Raw genomic sequence first — 20,726 nt, 5'->3', positions numbered from 1 at the left:
GTCCACCACTTTCCGAAGGGAGTCCGTTCCACAGTCAAACAGCTCTTACCGTCAGAAAGTTCTGGCAGATCATAATCATACAGACTCTCTCTCACTGACACACTAGTTTTCTACTTGTGGGGAAGGACAGGGGTGTGGGTGGGTGTCCATTTACTTAATGCTGGGGGAGCATTCAACCAGGTCTACTGACTGACTGACTGCAGTCCTAAGTGCTGCGCATGGTTTTATTTGCCTCATTCTGCTACATGCGTCTTATGAGATCCAATGGGTTTTCTTGTTACACGAACACAGAATTGCGGCGTAAAACCTGCAGGGAACTTTTGGGTATGAATGAATAAACAACCCCCCTTTCCAAACACCCAGCGGAATCATGCTTCCTTTGCATTTCCACGCCGGCCCTCCCACATTTGCAACCAATCTCCTTTCTTCTTTTTAGCACAAACCTTTATTTAGAAACCCCAAAAATATCCATAAATCTTATGGCAATCATATGTACAACTCCACTATGTCGAAGCAACACAGAGAAAGAGAGATCTGCAAGCATCCACACTGTTTCTGAGTGTGCAACGGAACCTGCTATAAATAATAGACATTCAGAGACACTGCAGACACATATAAATTATAGCACGTGTGTCTTCTCATAAATAGAGATCGCAGAAGGATTTCCACCGCAGGCGATGGTCGTCAGGCGCAGCCCGGGATGAGATACCGTGCCAGCCGCTCCCACTTGAACTGAGCAGGAATAAAAAAATCAGTTGCTTCTTGGAGGGAGGGGCAAGTGCCCCTCCTCCCCTCCCCCTTGGAAAAAAAGTAATCATCATAAATTAAAAGTTTCACAGTAATAAACATCACTCAAAAGTCTGACCGGAGTCTTTGCCGTTGGAACGACCCAAAGCACAAGTAGCCATTTCCTGGAGCCGGCTCTGTCGTTGGGGAGCGTGAACAACTTTTCTATGCAACTGCTACACTAAGGAAAGAGGGAAACATCATGCAGGTGGCTACGGAGAACAGCCAATGAGCAATGCTCATCTCACCCCAGCTGTACCAGATGTTTTGTTCCTGGCTGTGGCATTGCTCAATATTAAGTCCTCCATCACGCTGTGGGCTGGTTGACACATGTTCAAGCTCCTCTTTGAAACATTCTGCCTTCCACCTGTTCAAGCAACCGGCCACATCCTAAAGCTTTCCAACTCTTCTCCAATCAACATGAAGAGATGTGGGTCAGAATTGCCCCATGCCTCTCCCAACTCATCCAAGCCCCCTTTGCAATGCAGCAAATCGCGCCTAAAGGATCTCTTCGCACTCCTTCCAAATAAAACGAAGATTCCTGAATTTCAGCAACACTGGAGGAGCACTTTTAATTAAAATCAAGTGAAATTGGATGGCGCTTTGAAGATGTCTTAAGGACCGGCTTGCCAAATGTATATTATTTACTTATTGGATAAGGACATTCTTAAAACGAAGACAGCCAACTCTGCCACAGCAGGAACAAAACATCTGGTACAGCTGGGGTGAGATGGGACAGGACAGGAGAGGCGGAATCTTTTGCCCAATTTACCACTTGTAGGGGACCAAGCAAGATGAAGTGGTCCCCCAACATCAGAGCCGGGAGCAAGCGCCTGCCTCAGGCGGTACAAGTGCGAGAGGCGGCGCTCTGCCGGCGAGGGAGCTGTTATGGCGCACGGCATTGCCACTCATCTTTTCTGTCCCCAGGGGAGCACCGGGGCTCCCACCAGGGTGCGGCGGTGGCAGCAGAAGTGTTGGGATGCGAAAGGGAGCAGGGCAGGAGCTGCCAATTCCCATTTCGCCTCAGGTGGCTAAATAGGATGGGCCGCCCCTGCCTGACATCAAGGGGAGTGAAGTAGGTGAGAGTCAATTACAGCAAAATTCAAGGTAGCGTTCAATTGGAGATTGTAGTTTCAACAGCAAAAGGTTGGCTGATTAGGGCCTAGTCAATACTGAGCGAGAAATGGCAAGGCTAAGTTACAATTGGCAGGCAATCAAAAACACCTCATGGCTTTTCCCTTATCTAAATAATCTTCTTTTGTTGAATTTTGGAGTTTCTTATAATTTGTCAGAAGCGTTTGTCCCCTGCCTATCGTTGGATCAATGTTATTTTATTACTTTGGATTCTGCCTGTTCTTTTTTAAGTATGGACTTAAAATATGGGATTGGGATAGGACTAAAGGGTGGGTGGGTGGCCAGGGGCTGGAACAGCGTACAAATGTACCTGTGTGTGCAAAACTTGCCCGGTTTCACACCAGGGCGTTGGGAGGAAGCAGTTTCTCACCTCGTAACTTCTATGAAAGAGGCACATGGTGCCCGATGTACGTTCCGCCCAATAATAGAGCCGGCTCGAGGTCCTGGGATCGGCTGCTGCCCAAACAGGTCACAAGGATAAAAATGCATCTGGAACACACTGACAGATCCCTGCTTTACAGGGAAAACTCTGGGTAAGAAATGCATTCTTATTCAACCATAACTTATCTTTTAAAAGTTAAATATACCCCCATGTGATACAGTCAGCCAAGGGGGGGGGGACTTGCTTCCCCCCCCCCAACTGGAAGACAATTGTTGGATGGGTTTTCTTCCCTTCAATTTTGGATGCGTTTCTTGTTTTAAGTTACCACACAGAGAGAAAATACACACACAAAAATCCCTCTCCCCTCATGGTGACACTTCTTTTTTCTTAAAAAACAAAAACAAAACTGGCCTCAGTTTATAGATGGTGTCATGTCGATAGATGTTTTGGACTACAATTTCTGTCAGCCGCAGCCAGTGCCGCTGGGAGTTATAGTGCCAACACATCAGGGCACCAGGTTGGCAAAGATGGAAATCGAGTGTTACACAGCTTAGAGAGGGCTGGGTGAGGGTCGTCTTTCCCTCGTTCTGTGAGAAAGACGCACAGGCACTTCTGCAGCCAGCCATGCCCGAAGGAGATGCACGCTAGCCTGTTAGCAACATCACCTCCCACCCCAAGCAGAGCAATTTCCAAACTGTTCTTTCTCTGAAATTCCCCGCGACAAACAGCAAGGAAGGGAGAGGAAGAGTTCATATTTCAAGTGTTGGTTCAAAAACTCGTTCCGCTCTCTTTTGAACAGTCCGCTCTTTTGCACATACACAAACGCACACGCAGAGTTGTGTCTTAGCTTCGGGACCAGCCCTCAGCTGAAAAGTATGTCACAAAACGAACAGCAACAAAAGGGGCATCTCTGCCCTACTTTGGTCTGGTCACCACAGAGAACCTTCCGGTATCTCTGCAAGAAAGCTGGTAGAAGAACCTCCAGGGCTGAGCAGCCCATCTTTGTCAAACTCTCTTCTAAGGCATCCAAAAAAAAAAAAAAACCACCCAAAGGGGAATAAAATACCCCCCAATATCAACATTTCAGAGCTTCGTCCCCCTTCAAACACCCCCTTCCCAAAAATATATGGTTCCACCTTGAACACCATTGGAAAAGACAGCGCTGGGTGTTGGCTCACGGCTCTGAGCAACAAATGTCTTCCCCTTAAGCGTTTTCCCCTCAGACAGAGATAACAGGGAGTGCTAAAGGATCTGGAGCTTTCTGGAGCACGTCAAGTTACTGTGGACCAGATCCCACATGGCCAGCAGCTCTGAGGGGAGGAGTTTATGGACCACCAGCATGTTCTGGTAGAAGCATGGCTCCTTGTTCATCTTGCTGTTCTTGTTTTTCACGATGCCAAACGTCTTGAAGCCGGCGTGGGCCACGGGCGTCACCTTGAGGACCTCCAAGCACATGCCCAAGAAGACGTCATCAATGGGGTAGAGCTCCAGGCTCTCCGAGACTCTGTGGAGCTTCTTCGCCAGGGGGCCATCCATGACAAAACCACCACCGCCTGCATAAGGCGGGTAGGTGTTCTTGTTGTACAAGGCGTTTGGGATGTAGTACTTGTTCTCCTTCTTGCGAATGGGCCGGGCCTTGAAGAGGACATCCCCAACAAACAGGTTGTCCGCCTTCTGGTCCTGCAGGAACTCCAGGATATTGCTGGGGCTCACGTAGACGTCGTCGTCGCCCTTGAAAATGTACCTCACGTGGTCGCAGTAGATGCTGAACCACTTGAGGAAGTGGACTTCCTTGAGGGTGAGGTTGAAGAAGCTGTCCAGGAAGTCCCACTGCAAGATGTCCCCGTAGATGCGGTCCTCATAGTCGAGGAGCTTCTGGTAATTAGCCCGCTCCTCTTCCTTGGAGGCCACGCCCAGGAGGAAGAGGGTTCTCACCTTCTTGCCCTCCATCTCTCTCTCCTGGCCCCACGTCCTACGGATGGCCTCTCGCCGGTCGTGCTGGGTGATGATGGACTTCACCACGATCAGCAGGTGGATGTCTCCGCGGCACTTCTCCGCGTGGTTGATGAGCATGGGGAAATAGCGGCAGTGGCGGTACAGCATGAACTGCCGGAAGTTGGGCTCCAGGCCTTTGAACCAGTCCTCCTTGCTGAAGTTCTGGTTTGCAGAGCAGTTGACAGAGGTGACGTCCCAAGACCGAACCGCCTTCTCCGTCGCTTCCGCGGCCTTGAGAGCCGGGCCCTGCTTCTTCCAGAAGTCGCTGGCGACGGGGAGCACGCCGTCCCGCTTCTGAGCTTTCATGGACTCCTGGGCCGCGAGTTCTTTTTGCGGCTGGCCCTGGAGCAACTGGCTGGGCGCCATGCCCCGCTGCAAAACCGTCACTGTCACCACCAGCAGGAAGGAGAGGAAGACGCTTCTGTAGAGGGTTTTCTTCCTACGGTAAAAACAAAGCAAGGGGTCAAAGCTGGGGGCAACACAATAATAATAATAATTTATTATTTATACCCCATCTGGCTGGGTTTGCCCAGTCACTCTGGGTGGCTCCCAACAGAATATTAAAAACACGATAAAACACCAAACATTAAAAACTTCCCAATACAGGGTTGCCTTTAGATGTCTTCTAAAAGACAGATAGTTGTTAATTTCCTTGACATCTGATGGGAGGGCATTCCACAGGGCGGGCGCCACCACCGAGAAGGCCCTCTGCCTGGCTCCCTGTAACCTCACTTCTCGCAGGGAGGGAACCGCCAGAAGGCACTTGGCACTAATACTAACACACTCTAGTCATCTTCTTGGAGAAAGGATATGATTAGATAATAATAATAATAATAATAATAATAATAATAATAATAAACTTATTATTTATTATTTATACCCCGCCCATCAGGCTGGGCTTCCCCAGCCACTCTGGGTGGCTTCCCAAAAAATATTAAAATACTGTAACTGAATGCTGAATACATATAGATGGCAAACTTTGGCTATTCTCCTACATAACGTTGGTGTCAGAAGCCCTGATTTGTTCTGTTCTTTTTAACAACCTCACAGGTACATTCATTTGAATGACAGCTTTCAAAAAGAGGTGGGGGGGGAAGCAAGTTAAAAACTTTACTCAGAAAAGATATTAATGGAGATTAGATAGCTCAGACAGGTTTCCAAAAACTATCGCTTGTTTAGTGTTGCATCAAAATTATCCTGTTTGTTCCTTAACTTATAACTATGGTTTTATCTGCTCTTATAAGAGTTTCCGCAACCCGGCACTGCAGATCTTTATTCTGTGAGCTCCTGATGAGTGCTTTGATTTAATCTTACCCTAAATCTCTTTGTGAAGTTGTTTACGCCTGGGAAGCAGGCTATAAAAATCCTTGAAATAAGAAAATGGTGACGTCGTATCGGTCTAATTATTTACGAGCCCTGCTCACACTGATGTACATTGATATCCTTCTCCAGGTGTTCTGGGCAGACATGTGCGGGCTACATTAAGCAGGAAGGGATGTGCCGGCCCTATTGTTGGGCAAAGTGAGGAGTTTGCTTCAGGCAGCAGGTGCGGAGAGCAGACACAGCACCCACCCACCCCTGACTGTTTCTGCCAAGCCGATCCCTTCAACTAGAAGACAAGAGTTCTGCTTGCCACCTTGCTCATCCTGGACCTCCTAAACTAACCTGCTGCCCCAAGTATAGGACTTTCTTTTATGTCTTCTGAATCTTCCTACAGAAAGCTTCAGGGGATGTGCCTGTGTTCTAGGCGTTATGAGAGAGGGAGGAAAGCTTTTCTCATAAACTTCTCTCATGTCATTTCTCACTTACCTTTTCTCTAAACCGGTGTTTCCCAATCTTGAGTCTCCAGATTTTATTTTTTCTGCACTACACTTCCCATCATCCCTCACCACTGGTCCTGCTAGCTAGGGATGATGGGAGTTGTAGTCCAAAAACAACTGAAGACCCAAGTTTGGGAAACATGGCTCAAAACGTGAGGAAAAAAATCCCAAATGTTGCAAAGTTTTTTAGGAAGACCCCAAAATTGTTGCGCTTTTCTTAGACAACCCCCAAAGTTATTGAGCTTCTTTTTACAAAAACATGAATTTTTGATTGAGATCCAGGACAAAGCAACACATTTCAGAAATCCCCCGGACTTCGATTCTGCCTTTGAAATCCCGGTAATGTCTGGCAAAACCCTAGGTAAAGGTAAAGGGACCCCTGACCATTAGGTCCAGTCATGGCCAACTCTGGGGTTGCGACGCTCATCTCGCTTTATTGGCCGAGGGAGCCGGCGTACAGCTTCTGGGTCATGTGGCCAGCATGACTAAGCCGCTAAGCCGTGAACCAGAGCAGCGCACGAAAACGCCGTATCCTTCCCGCCAGAGCAGTACCTATTTATCTACTTGCACTTTGACGTGCTTTCAAACTGCTAGGTTGGCAGGAGGTGGGACTGAGCAATGGGAGCTCACCCCGTCGCGGAGATTCGAACCGCTGACCTTCTGATCGGCAAGCCCTAGGCTCAGTGGTTTAACCCACAGCGCGAAACCCTAGCCTTAGCCAAAAAGGCTTACAGAGTGAAAAGCCAAGAGGAGCCACAGATAGGTTTGATCAGTCATTTCCACGCAGGTTTGAAGAAATTTAAGTTTAGCTATGAAAACCAAGGAGGAGAAAATAACAGGAAAGGACCGACAACCTAAGTGCGACTTTGCTGATGGAATAAAATGGTCCCAAAGTGCTGGGGAATCGTTGCAAGTTTTCAGTACTTTCCACCCGACCTGAGACATCCCACCAGAGACGTCAGCAGCCAAAATTTATTCCATTAGCAAAAAACTGAACTTCTACCCAGGGCAGTGTCCAATTTCCGCAGGCTTACACACACACACACCCCTCCCTGTGTTTCCAAATCCCTCACATTCCAGTCACCTGGGCTCTCTCCATCAGTTTGCTACCGGCAAAGGGAGGGGGGGGGAAGGCAGAAGTCAAGTTTCTGTTTGCGGAACGGGGCCTTCCCTGAATAGAAGGAGGTCTGTTTGCCGGCCTCGGGGTCTACAGAGGACATTCTTCGCCCTCAAAGCAAGACCGAAGCGGGGAAGGGCCGGGGGGGGGGAGAAACACGGAGCTCATCATTAGGGCTCTTTGATGCTTGCTGCATCGAATAAGTGTGCAATGTTCAGAGAGGCACACACCTCCCATCACTTCGGCCAGACAGGAACTGGAGGTTTTCCCTCTGCAACTGCCATACGCTCCCCTGCTCCTCTCTCGTCTGCCCGCTATCTTAATCAAAGCATCGCCTGGCAAGGTTAAACCAAGGAGGAAGGGGAGGCTGGCTACTGCAGAGTGTTGTGAACAAAATCTGCCCTTCTTCCCTTATGGGGTATCCAAGAGCCCGTATAGAGTCCTTAAGTGGGTTCCCTATCGGTAGGCAAAAATAACAGAGGCCAACCAGAGGATATTGAGAGGTAAAGCAGCTAGTAAGCCTGATCTTTATTGATCTGTTGCAACAGGGTGCTCCCCTCACACGCAGGAAAGGAAGAAGAACCCAGAACCAAGGTGTGTCCGCCCTTATATAGACATTTTAAATTCCCTGGAGCTCAAGACCACCCCTCCATACATCATACATACATCACAGAAGGGGTGTAACCCAAGACCACCCCCCACAAACATCATACCTACATCACAGAAAAGGCGGTCTACAACAGAAATTTGAACGTTGTTGTTTTTCCTGCCTGCCAAGTTATCTGATCATGCCTTATCTGATTGTCTTTCCTGGTTGTCTGGCCATTCCTTTGAGATGGTGATTACCCAATTCCAGAGACAATGGGGAGGTTCCCTCACCCCCTCCCTCGTTGCAGAGAAAACATTTGGTCAGTTTGGGAGTCAAAATGGTTTCAGGGTGGTCCTCCTGTGCTGCTCCACACATGTGGTCCACACATCTTGGTTGGCACATTTATGAACATTTATTTTATATATAAGACCTTAAATTTGTTATTACAAGAGTCAATCTGATAGAAAATAGAAGCATTGCCCCCCCGACCCCACCCCACCTACCATTCCCCCTCCACCTCTTTCCCCCTTTTCTTCCTAATGTAACACTAACGTCTCAACAAATGAAAATGATCTGTAGAAAATGTAACTTGACAAAAGAGACATTGCACATACTTTTGTAAACCAAGAAATCTTTAATATACAGCCATACCTCTTCTTACGTTCGGTTCAGCTTACGTCTTTTCAGGTTGCGTCCCGCGGCGACCCAGAAGTACTGGAAAGGGTTACTTCCGGGTTTCGCCACTCGCGCAGACGCTAAAAAATGAGGTCACGCGCATGCGCAGATGCGGGTTGCGTTCTGCTCATGTTGCGAACGGGGCTCTGGAATGGATCCCATTCACAACTAAAGGTACCACTGTACAGTGGTACCTCGGGTTACATACACTTCAGGTTCGGGTTACAGACTCCACTAACCCAGAAATAGTACCTCGGGTTAAGAACTTTGCTTCAGGATGAGAACAGAAATCGTGCTACAGCGGCACGGTGGCAGTGGGAGGCCTCATTAGCTAAAGTGGTGCTTCAGGTTAAGAACAGTTTCAGGTTAAGAACAGACCTCTGGAACATATTAAGTACTTAACCCAAGGTACCACTGTATTATAATATATACATATACATGCGCGCACACACACACACACACACACACACACACACACTTTCCCATGTATTAGACAAGGTTTTTTTTGACTCAAAAATCATGTCAAAAAACTGGGGTCGTCCTATACACGGATAGTGGCATGGGGGGGGGGAGCTGTGCGCCGCCAGCCAGCTGGTTGGTGGCCCAGTCTAGGGAGCTTCCCGCCTACAGTGGGGGGGGGGGCGGCTGCCCACTTTGCCAACCCCCAGCAACGGCCCTGCTGGGGTGATGGCGTGCGTGCAATTCCCCCTTTTAAAAAAGCCCAACAACTTTGGGCCATCTCCCTTCATTTTCTTTAAATTAAGTCCCCCAAAATAGGGGGCGTCTTATACATGGGGACATCTTATACATGGAAAAATACGGTGTGTGTAAGCTTTTCTGCCTCTCTCATGGACATCCAATCCTAGAATTGTAGAGTTGGGACCCGGAGGGTCATCTAGTCCAACCCCCGCAATGCAGGGAGTCCACCACCTTATGAAGAAGTCCGTTCCACTGTCCAACAGCTCTTGCTGTCAGAAAGGTCTTCCTGATGTTTAGTCGGAACCTCTTTTCTTGTAAAAGAGAGTTGTTCTTGCAGTGCACAGTTTAAACCGTGGAACTCCCTGCCACATGAGGCAGGGATGATCACCAACTTGGGTGGCTTGAAAAGAGGATTAGACAAATTCATTGAGGAGGAGAGCGCTATCAACGGCTACTACCCTGGCTATTGCTCTGCCTCCACAGTCGGGACACAGCAATGCTTCTGTATTGCAGAGGGGAGTTTGAATCCTGCTCTTGTGTTCGAATCCTGCTTGCTGATTTCTCACAGTCATCTGAGTGGCTACCGTGAGAACAGGATGCTAGCAGTTCCAGCAATTTGAGTGTTATAATAAAGGGAGAAAATGTTTTCTCTTTCCACTTTTACCATGCTATGGATTATTTCATATCCTTCTTCTATCATGTCACCACTTGCATTTTCTCTGAACTTAAGAGTCCCAAGCCCTGCAAATATTTCCTCATGCAGAGGGTCACTCCATCCCCTCAATAATTTTGGTTGCCCTTTTCTGAACCTTATCCGACTCTGCAATATCCTTTTTTGGGTGTGGTGACCAGAACTGCGCAACTGTCTTTCAAATGTGGCCGCACCAGAGCTCTGTATAACGGTACAGTACCTTGGGTTACATATGCTTCAGGTTACATACACTTCAGGTTACAGACTCCGCTAACCCAGAAATAGTACCTCGGGTTAAGAAATCGTTCTGCGGCGGCAGTGGGAGGCCCCATTAGCTAAAGTGGTGCTTCAGGTTAAGAACAGTTTCAGGTTAAGAACGGGCCTCCGGAACGACTTAAGTTCTTAACCCGAGGTACCACTGTATTATGATTCTTCATTCACTGCCAGGCATCCCGGCTCCTCTCCTGCACAATATCCTTTCTCCACAATGTGTTGCTCAAAGCAACTTGCAAATGTCAATGACAACACAAAAACACAACCAAGAGGACACAAAACTATCAGACTAAAAACACCAGCAAGAAAACGACAACGCCAGGAAGGGCGGCACCCATAGCAGCACCCTAAGCAGCAACAGAGTCAGAAGCTGGCTTAAACGGGAACGCCTGCAATTGCTAGCAGAACACACACAAAGAATGGGAAGATTAGAATCTGGGGCTCATGCATAACCACCTTCGCTCTGCATTTCTAGATAGTGGTATGGGCTTTCCAGGTCTGGGTTAGAGCTCTTTTCTTCTTCATTCGGTTCTGCCTGGCGCTTTCCATGCGGAAAACCGCTCTTTCCCGCCAAATAGGGCAATCTTCAGAAAACCCGAATTGCTGTTTGTTCCGATTCAGCGTTAAAGAGCAGGTTTTCCTGGGGAAAGGGGCAGGGGGTGGGGGGAGCGCCCAGGCCAGGCCGGGACAGTGTGGATCTGTGCCTTAGAAAGTGCAGCCTTTTTTCCGCCATATTGCTGCACTGGCATAACGGTGCGCATGAACGTTCTGGCAGATGCTCTTAAAAGCATCAACAATGCCGAGAAGCATGGAAAACGTCAAGTTCTCATCAGACCGTGCTCCAAAGTTATCGTCCGCTTCTTAACCGTGATGATGAAGCATGGTTACACAGGTGAATTTGAGATCATTGATGATCACAGAGCTGGGAATACTGTTGTTAATCTCACAGGCAGACTCAACAAGTGTGGTGTGATCAGCCCCAGATCTGATGTCCAAATGAAGGATTTGGAAAAGTGGCAGAACAACCTGCTACCTTCACGCCAGTTTGGGTACATTGTGCTGACAACTTCAGCTGGCATCATGGACCACAAGGAAGCTAGGCGAAAACACACAGGGGGAAAATCCTGGGATTCTTTTTCTAAACTTGTAAAAACAGGCAAACTAATAAATTGTTCAAATAGAAAAAAGGGGGGAGCACAGGGCAAAAGGGAAGCAGGGAGAAGTTCCTAGTTTCTTGGAGCAATGGTATCCCAGCAGTGTTTGGAATTAGCCAGGCACCAGTTGCATTTGGTTTTGAATTATGGTGCTGGAGGAGACTCTTGAGAGTCCCATAGACTGTAAGAAGATCCAACCTCTCCATTCTTAAGGAAATCAGCCCTGAGTGCTCACTGGAAGGACAGATCCTGAAGCTGAGGCTCCAAGACTTTGGCCACCTCATGAGAAGAGAAGACTCCCTGGAAAAGACCCTGATGTTGGGAAAGATGGAGGGCACAAGGAGAAGGGGACGACAGAGGACGAGATGGTTGGACAGTGTTCTTGAAGCTACCAGCATGAGTTTGACCAAACTGCGGGAGGCAGTGAAAGACAGGAGGGCCTGGCGTGCTCTGGTCCAGGGGGTCACGAAGAGCAGGACACAACTAAACGACTAAACAACAAGTTGCATTTGGCCCCTGGCTTCCGGCCACTTGCAACCAAGTGAAGATGCCTGGGTGTCAGGATAGCACCTGACATCTCCACCATCCGGGGATCATTGGATCTGGACTGTTTTTGCACACTAATACCACATCCCATGGAATTCTATCCATTATATTTTATCAGCACGATCAGAACCAATTTCAGGAACCGAAAAGCTTTTTCTGTGCAACCTTATCAAGAGCAGTGAACAACGTTAATTGTTGTCACTTGTCTCAACGTCCCCCACCGCACTGCCCTGCTCACACCTGTGAAGAATATTGTTACATTAAGAATGGTACCTTAAGAAAAAGAGGTAGGAATAATCCAATATATACATAGGCTGCCCCTGGATCAAGGGACTTTTCTTTTTTTAGTTCTCAAAGTTATTAACCGAGCTCAAGGTTGTAATCTGAATTAGTCGAATGTTTAACTGAGGATCAATCACAATCAGTCCATCATTTGAAAGGTAAGACTTATGGGATGCTGGCCGGATCCAGCAAGCTGCCCTGATATTCTTCTTTTATTGTTAGTGTGGGATAGCAGCCGTCAGCCTCTCTGAAAGCCACATTTCCCAGGATCCTGTTAACACTCAGAAACACATTAAATGTGCAAATGTTTGCAGTAGAAGAACAGGGATCATTTTATCAGGCTGGCTCTCCTGGTTGGGACGGGACAGACGAGTTTGGCTCAAATTTCCAGGTAGAGCAAAGGCGAAGCATTTCTCCTCTAGGTTTCAAAAGCTGATCCTTTCAAGTGCCCAGAGGGCATCAGCCTAGTGTCAGATCTTATCAAGAACTGAAATCACTCCTGCCCAGTGGCTGGTGCAGTTCAGAAGGGCAGTTTCCATCCGTTGGGCCTGGGAACTGCAAGAATAGTTGCACGTTCCCAAGAGTCACCTTTTTTATAATAATGCTTTATTCTTTTTTCCAGACAGAAAGTTACATTTGTTACTCAACAACTATATTCCAATTCAACAAAACTAGTGACTTTCTGCTCACCCAACACTGGTTTATAACCCAAATTACATACAATTGCATTTTAAGGTTCCGTCTTATCTAATTACATCCTCTCTAACATATTTTCAGGAGTTGCTAGACTCTGACTCTCAACAGCCCCAGTGAACACGGCCAATTGCCAGGAGTGGGGGGGTACAATCCTGCAACATCTGGAGGGCCACAGATTCCCCATCTGTGCTGTAACAAAACTGTTGGGCATTGTGAATGGGTTTTGGGCTTGTGTGCAAACTTCTTCAGATTCCTTCCTTCCACAGTTTGAGGGAACCAGAGTTTAGCGTGACCTCCGTATGAAGTAAACTATGGTTTTATAGACCTGGTGAAAAAAAGGAAGGAGGAAGAAGAAGAAGAGCATATCAGGCCAAGAAACCATTGCATCTCACCTGGGCCACTGCGCTCAGTGAAACTTCTACAGCATGTGTTCAGGGGGGAAGGTCTAGTCTTAGCAAACAAATTTAATACGTAATTTAATTCAGGGGGAAGGTCTGGTCTTAGCAAACAAATTTAATATGTAATTCAGCACTTGACGTGCATTCTGCTACTAATCTTGGCAAACCACCACATGCTTCAGACATTTTATGCCGCTTAATTGTATTTAAACAATTTTATTTTTTGATTACTGAAGCCTTTTCCACCCCGGGCTCCTTTGGAAGGCAGGGCAGGAAATAAATAAAGGTGTGTCCCTATCGTTCTCCTCCTTGATATGATGTGGGGCTGAAACAAGAGCTGATGGCCTACTCTGACTTTGTAAACCTCCACAAGGCCAGCCGCCTCACAGATCTGTAGACTGAGTCAAGGGACATATAACCCTTTTCTCCTCTGCTAGGTGCTCTCCTGAAGTAGAGTATTTGCTGGGGGTGCATGGGATTCCTCCACTAGCAGCTTCAGGGAAGAGATAATTCCCCCGGACTTCAGCAGGAGAGAAAAGGGTTAAATTTCTCACCTGCTTTGATTCAAGGATTCCCCAAACAGCTGCTGCAATTTGCATTTCTCAAATACCTGCAGGTTTCAAATACCCAGTGCTTTTTTCTTAGGGGGGGACGCTACCCCTAAACATTTTGTGAATCAAAGTTTGGCCTCGTTGAGGGACAGTATTTCAATATGAGTAGGAAAATGAGAGTACCCCATAACATTTATTATTTTTTTAGAACAAAAGCACTGCAAATACCTAAATGCAAAGATCAAGTTTGGCTCTTACTCAAACTTGGATCAATATAGACCAGGTTTATTTTTGTTGAGCTCTTTTTTTTACTTTTTACAAAACACCCAAGAAAAATGATTATTCAGTTGACTTCTCTAAGATCCAGGACAAAGCCCCGCCTTTTGGAGAAACCCCCCCCCCCAACAATTCTATCTTTGAAATTCCAAAATCCAGATGTAGGACTACAGCTAGGTTTTTTCAGTGTTGAAGAGATATCTCTAAACATGTGGGGGGAAAGGCTTATATGGCTCAGGACCTCAATATCTTTAGGATCACCTGTGCTTGCCATCTGAGACCCTTCTCTTATGTCCCCCATCCCAGAGAGATTTGGAGGGTGGCCTTTTCTGTAGTGGCTCCCCGACTGCTGTCCTTTTCCTTATCAATATTTGAATCGCAGAAAAAGGGAGGGGGGAAATCAAAATTATGCTGGGCCATCACAACCCCTTTATTTTGGGGCACGCTTGACATTTTATCTCGCAACTTTCCCCATACCCCTAAAGGTAACATTTGCAAACTCAAAACGGAACATTTGCAGCCTGCGTGTGAGCTCTCCATTGCTATGTGGCGAGTCTTCTGAGGGTCTGCACTGGGCTACTGCGAGTAGCAGTCTTGAGACTAGGCGGACCCTTATTCTAAACCAGCAAGGCTCCCCTTTTCAAGAGCCCCTGCAAATTGGGAATTCAACAATCAGAAAAGAGGCAGCTGGAATGAGAAAGATAAAACTGCCCACGGCGGAGGGAAAGAAGAGAAGCAGAGTCACTCCATCAGCTCGGCTGAGAAATCAGCAGCTTCTGATTTCTCCTCTCCCTGGTCGGTTTCAATTCCAGCTGGTCATTTCTAAGAACTTTGGATCCAAGAACTAATGCCTGAGTTTGCTTTTTTCCTCCTCCCTCCCAACCTCTTTTCGTTTTGTGCTGTACTTTTTAGAATGTGAGCCTGAGAGCACCTACTCTAGCATCCTGTTTCCAGCAGTGGCCAACTAGGTGCTCCCAAAAAACCCACAAGCAAAGCAGGAAAGTGATGACCCTCCCCGTTGATATGTCCTGCAGGAATCGGTATCTGGAAATACACCTTGTCTGAACATGGAGGTTCCATTTAGCTGTCATGGCTAGCTACTCAGGAAGAAACAAGAAGGAAGAAACAAGAAGATAGCAGCAGCAGTCATCTGAGCATAAGTCATTTATCTTCTAGGGGGTCTTAGCAGACCACAAACCTGAGTCCACAGTGTGATGCAGCAGCAAAAAAAGCTAATACTATTCTAGGCTGCTTCAACAGAAGTCAAGTGTCCAGATCAAGGGAAGTCATAGTCCAATTCTATTCTGCCTTGCTCAGACCACGTCTGGAATACCCTGTCCAGTTCTGGGCACCACAATATAGTTAGTGTTGACAAGCTGGAACCTGTGCAGAAGAGTGAGACCAAGATTAACAAGGATCTAGAAACCAAGCTGTATGAGGAATGGTTGAAGGAGCTAGATATGTTTAGCCTGGAGAAGAGGAAACTAAGAGGAGATATGAGAGCCATCATCAAGTATCTGAAGGGTTGTCACATAGTATTTCATTCTGTTAACCACCATGAGATCTTTTGATGAAGGACAGCGTATAAATTAAATAAATAAAATATTTTTTAAAAAACTGAAGATGGAGTGAGTTTGATTCTAGGTCATTCCTGTGGCATTTTGGGAGGCCTCTGGCCAGTCTAGGAGCCCTCCAGACGTGCATTTATGCCACACATGACCTTGTTTTCAATTTTTTTTTGCACTTGCAGAAGTTTCAGGGCAGACATACGGCAACTTCCTGCTAAAATCCTGTAACCTTTCTTACAGCAAACGTTCTGGGATTATTCTTAATTTTTGTCCTGCTTCTGTTGCTGTATCGTGTGAGAGCTCCCCTCCAGACGGCAATCGTGCAACAGCATTGCAGCAGCATCACAGAACAACTGATAAAGCAGATTGACTTATGGACGGTCCAATATATATCCACCGCTAATTCCGCTGATCGCCGAAGAATTGATGCTTTTGAATTCTGGTGCTGGAGGAGACTCTTGAGAGTCCCATGGACTGCAAGAAGATCAAACCTCTCAATTCTGAAGGAAATCAGCCCTGAGTGCTCACTGGAAGGACAGATCCTGAAGCTGAGGCTCCAAGACTTTGGCCACCTCATGAGAAGAGAAGACTCCCTGGAAAAGACCCTGATGTTGGGAAAGATGGAGGGCACAAGGAGAAGGGGACGACAGAGGACGAGATGGTTGGACAGTGTTCTCGAAGCTACCCGCATGAGTCTGACCAAACTGCGGGAGGCAGTGGAAGACAGGAGTGCCTGGCGTGCTCTGGCCCATGGGGTCATGAAGAGGCGGACACGACTAAACGACTAAACAGCAACAACAATGCACAACCATTGCATCAATGACGCAATGCAGAATGCGCCTGTAAAAAAAGGAAAACCCACCCTACTGGCCTGAAGGGGCCCTTGATTCAGCAGGAGGGCTATTCACACAATCTGAACTTTTTCTCATTGAGCGAGCAATCCCTGCTTGGGAGAAGACTCTGTGAGCTAGACGCAAGAGTTTAATACAGAGGGACTCTTGTACGATGCAGCATGTCAAATACAAGATGAATATGGAAGGCACAACTTTAGACTAGCAAGCTTTGTGCCAACATTTTTTTAAAAAAATATTATTTTTTTGAAAAAACAACAACATACCACTATGTTTCATCCACTGAAGAAAATTACAGAGGTTGCAGAGACACGGTCTGTGATGCAGCCAAAGTCAAGCACCGCTGGTTTTCAACAAGACTTGGGGCTTCACTGTGGCTGGATAAGACCATCGCCCTGCGTTACGTTAGGCTTCAGCCTGGCAAAATGAGAAGGAATGGGAAAGGAAAACTACAAGCCCAGGAAAATCTGCCCTAAGGCATAAGGGAGCTACTATCCAACGTTTCACCCCCACCCCCACTTTGAAGATTTATAATGTGCAAACAATAAGATGTGCAAAACAATAAAAATAAGATAAACTGCAAAAGGTGATGCACTCAGAAAATGAAAAGCAATAAAGCCGTATCTACAGTTGTACAATATTTCTTAAAATGTCTGTGGCTGTAACCAGGTGACCTGTTTGCTTAGCATTCATCCTGGTCTCCTTCAAGGGAAGATAAGATAGTGTTGCATTAAGCAAATGTTAGATTACACTTTCCAGTGAATTTTTCTGGTAGTCGCTTCTGGGGAGATTAGATGGGCGTCGCGTCAGGTCAAGTGTCATTCTTCCCACACTGGCAATTTCCCCGACCACTTTCCTTATCGCAAAACGTATTATCTTGTCGGGGAAGCGGGTTCCTCTGTCACCCACAATTGTGCAGCCTGGATTTGCCGATATGGGAATAGCAACAGTCTGGAAGCGCCCTGGGCCATCCTTCGGGGGTCGCCTTCTTAAACAAAAGCGGCTGTCCCAAATACCAAGGTGCTCAGCTCTTGTCTAATTTAAGTTGGCAGCTTATTCCAGAGAACCTTTGTGTAGTACATTTCCGGGGATTTAAAAACGCGGCACGTTCCATTATCCCAATAAGGAGCTTCGAGGTTTCTTCTTCTTCTTACAATGGAGCAGTATTTAAATTGCATGAAATAAATAAATACTCTTTACAACATCCTTGTAAGGTAGGCCAATGCTGTAATCCCCATGTTTCGGAAGACAAGCTGAGGGCAAGAGAATACCATATTTTTTGCTCTATAAGACTCACTTTTTCCCTCCTAAAAAGTAAGGGGAAATGTGTGTGCATCTTATGCAGCGAATGCAGGCTGCGCAGCTATCCCAGCAAGAGGGATCGCTGATTTCACTGCGCAGCGATCCCTCTTGTTGTTCTGGCTTCTGAGATTCAGAATATTTTTTTCTTGTTTTCCTCCTCGAAAAACTAGGTGCATCTTATGGTCTGGTGCGTCTTATAGAGCAAAAAATACGGTAGCTAGAGCTTACTCATACAGTTCCTGGCTGCTGCTCTGACCCAGCTGCAGGTGTGTGGCTTTCTCCCCAGTTGTGAAATTAACACTTTCTTTCCATCAAAAGTGAAATAGAGACCCTCAGGCCTAATGCGTTACGGCTGATGCTTGGAAAGAAATAAACGAAACTTCAGCCTGGAACGATGAAATGAAACCTAAAAAGGTTAAAGCTTGTGCAAGGGGGAGATAAGGAAAAGCCCTTCATAAGGGGAATTTCCTCCATATGTGGTGGACTTGTACTAAGGTGAAAGCCTTCTGGGATATTATATATAATGAATTGAAAAAGGTATTTAAGTAGAATTTTAGTAAAAAAAACCAGAGGCTTTTTTGTTGGGGTTAATTGGTGAGGAATTTTTTTTAAAAGATGTAAATTTGTTCATGTATGCCACAACGGCTGCAAGAATACTTCTGGCCCAGAAATGGAAGCAGCAGGAACTTCCTATACTGGAAGACTGGCAGATAAAGATGGTTGAATACGTGGAGTTGGCAAAGCTGATGGGGAAAATCCGGAATCAGCGTGACAAAAAGTTTCAAAAGGACTGGAGCAAATTTATCTCTTATATGAAAGAAAACTGTAAACGTTTGAAAACGTTTGTAGGTCTGAGTTGAAATGTTTGGTAATGTGAAAATAAGGAGATGATTTACATATAAGGAGGTGAATGTCAAAAGAAGATATAAGGTAAAAAAGTGGCTATGGAAATGTGAAGAATTGGTAAAAGAGTTTGGAAGTCAAAAAGAGGGAGGGAAGGAGGTCAGTGCTCTGTTTGAGCAATGCTTTAAGTCATGGATTTGTGTAATGAAAATGTAATGAAATATGGAAAACTTAATAAAAATTATGATGAAAAAAGGAGAAGCCCTTCGTAGAACCATAGAATTGTAGAGTTGGGGGTACCCAAGGGGTCATCTAGTCCAACCCCCTGAAATGCAGGAATCTCGGCTAAAGCATCCATGGCAGATGGCCATGCAACCTCTGCTTTCAGCCAGCAGTTTAGATCCCAATGCACAAAATCTCCCCTGTGGCAGATCTGCCATTTCCTGTTGCTCTACGCAAAAAGAACAAAAGAAAACAGAAAACCGTAAGTCACCCGCTCAGAAGCTTTCAGCTATAAAACAGGCTGTGGATTCTTATCCGTGGAAGCAGCAGCGGTCCGAATTAAGTGACAGCAGATCTTTAAAGGAGATATTTAGGAGGGACAGTGTGGTTTAGTGGTTAGAGCCTCAGACTAAGACCTGGGACATGAAGGCTCAAATCCCCACTTGGCCATGAAGGTCTCGCTTTGGGCCGGTCGCTGCCTCTCAGCCTAACCTTTCCCACAGGGTTATTTTGGGGATTAAATGAGGAGGGAACCAACTACACCACCCTGAACCCCTTGGAGGAAAAGGAGGGATGAAAATGCAATAAAATAATTAAATAGGAGGTGTCAAAAGACACATCCAGACAACCTAGTTAATGAGCACCCATCTTCATTTGTTGCAGGGAGATTAGACTGTGTGTTCTATTTGATGAGCTGTGGGTGCTGTGGGTTAAACCACAGAGCCTAGGGCTTGCCGATCAGAAGGTCAGCAGTTCGAATCCCAGCGACGGGGTGAGCTCCCGTTGCTCAGTCCCTGCTCCTGCCAACCTAGCAGTTCGAAAGCACGTCAAAGTGCAAGTAGGTAAATAGGTACCGCTCCAGCGGGAAGGTAAACGGCGTTTCCGTGCGCTGCTCTGGTTCGCCAGGAGCGGCTTAGTCATGCTGGCCACATGACCCGAAAGCTGCGCACCGGCTCCCTCGGCCAGTAAAGCATGATGAGTGCTGCAACCCCACAGTTGTCTGCGACTGGACCTAATGGTCAGGGGTCCCTTTACCTTTACCTTAATTCTTATATCTGTATAACCTCTCCATTCTGAAGAAAATCAGCCCTGAGTGCTCACTGGAAGGACAGATCCTGAAGCTGAGGCTCCAAGACTTTGGCCACCTCATGAGAAGAGAAGACTCCCTGGAAAAGACTGATGTTGGGATAGATGGAGGGCACAAGGAGAAGGGGACGACAGAGGACGAGATGGTGGAACAGTGTTCTCGAAGCTACCAGCATGAGTTTGACCAAACTGCGGGAGGCAGTGGAAGACAGGAGTGCCTGGCGTGCTCTGGTCCGGGGGGCACGAAGAGTCGGACACGACTAAATGACTAAACAACAACAATTCTTCTATGTTTGCAGGGAGGTTAGAGGGATGGTGTGTCAAAAGCAAGCGTTCCCTCCACACTGCCCTTTCCCTTATCCTTTTCACATCTTCACTTTCCTTATCGCAAAAAGTCTGATCTTCCGGGGAAGCAGGTTGTTGCACAAGACCCTCCCAACCAGCTATTTAATGATGCAACAGCAGCGAGAACGTTGGTAGCCAGTCATTGGAAAGGAAATTATTTCCCAACAAAAGGGGAATGGCTAAGTAAACTATGTGAGTACCTGGAGTTAGCAAAACTGACGTATTCAATAAGGCATAAATCAAAAATCATAATTCAGAAACAATGGGAATGCTTAAACGAATATTTATACAAGCAGGGCTCAAATATGGAAGTTTGGTTGTGCCTAGACTAACCATGCAAAGAATATAGAGAACATAAATATTTGACTGATTATGAAAGAATCTAAGGAAGGGAAATGATTGAAGAACAGATGTAAAGGCGAGCAACATAACTAAGAGACGTGCG

The 20,726-nt window shown here is 46.6% G+C and overlaps 1 protein-coding gene and 1 pseudogene across 5 annotated transcripts in view; one reads left to right on the top strand and one right to left on the bottom strand.

The window, feature by feature from the left end:
- The window catches only part of B3GNT7 (UDP-GlcNAc:betaGal beta-1,3-N-acetylglucosaminyltransferase 7), a 97,823-nt gene that overhangs the window by 73,391 nt on the left and 3,706 nt on the right, over nucleotides 1–20,726 (bottom strand). The window contains exons 2-3 of one of the 4 annotated variants that reach the window (XR_014547905.1): nucleotides 2,291–4,736; nucleotides 423–967 (exon numbers count right to left, since the gene is read on the bottom strand). Coding sequence is in view for 1 of the 4 variants with exons in the window: in XM_083612940.1 (XP_083469066.1) it covers nucleotides 3,545–4,736 (1,192 nt within the window). In the remaining 3 variants the exon portion in view is untranslated. Of the gene's footprint in view, nucleotides 1–422; nucleotides 4,737–20,726 lie in introns of those variants that run through there. The other 3 variants (XR_014547906.1, XR_014547904.1, XM_083612940.1) reach the window with 3 other exon arrangements.
- LOC310763247 (small ribosomal subunit protein uS8-like) lies at nucleotides 10,606–11,348 on the top strand (annotated as a pseudogene). The gene is made up of 2 exons: nucleotides 10,606–10,642; nucleotides 10,871–11,348. The product of its transcript is annotated as a small ribosomal subunit protein uS8-like (transcript).

The sequence above is a fragment of the Podarcis filfolensis genome (genome assembly GCF_964270895.1).
Source record: "Podarcis filfolensis genome assembly, chromosome: 5".
Lineage (NCBI taxonomy): Eukaryota > Metazoa > Chordata > Lepidosauria > Squamata > Lacertidae > Podarcis > Podarcis filfolensis.
The sequence above is the reverse complement of the archived record's forward strand: the minus strand, read 5'-3'. Positions and strand labels throughout refer to the sequence as shown.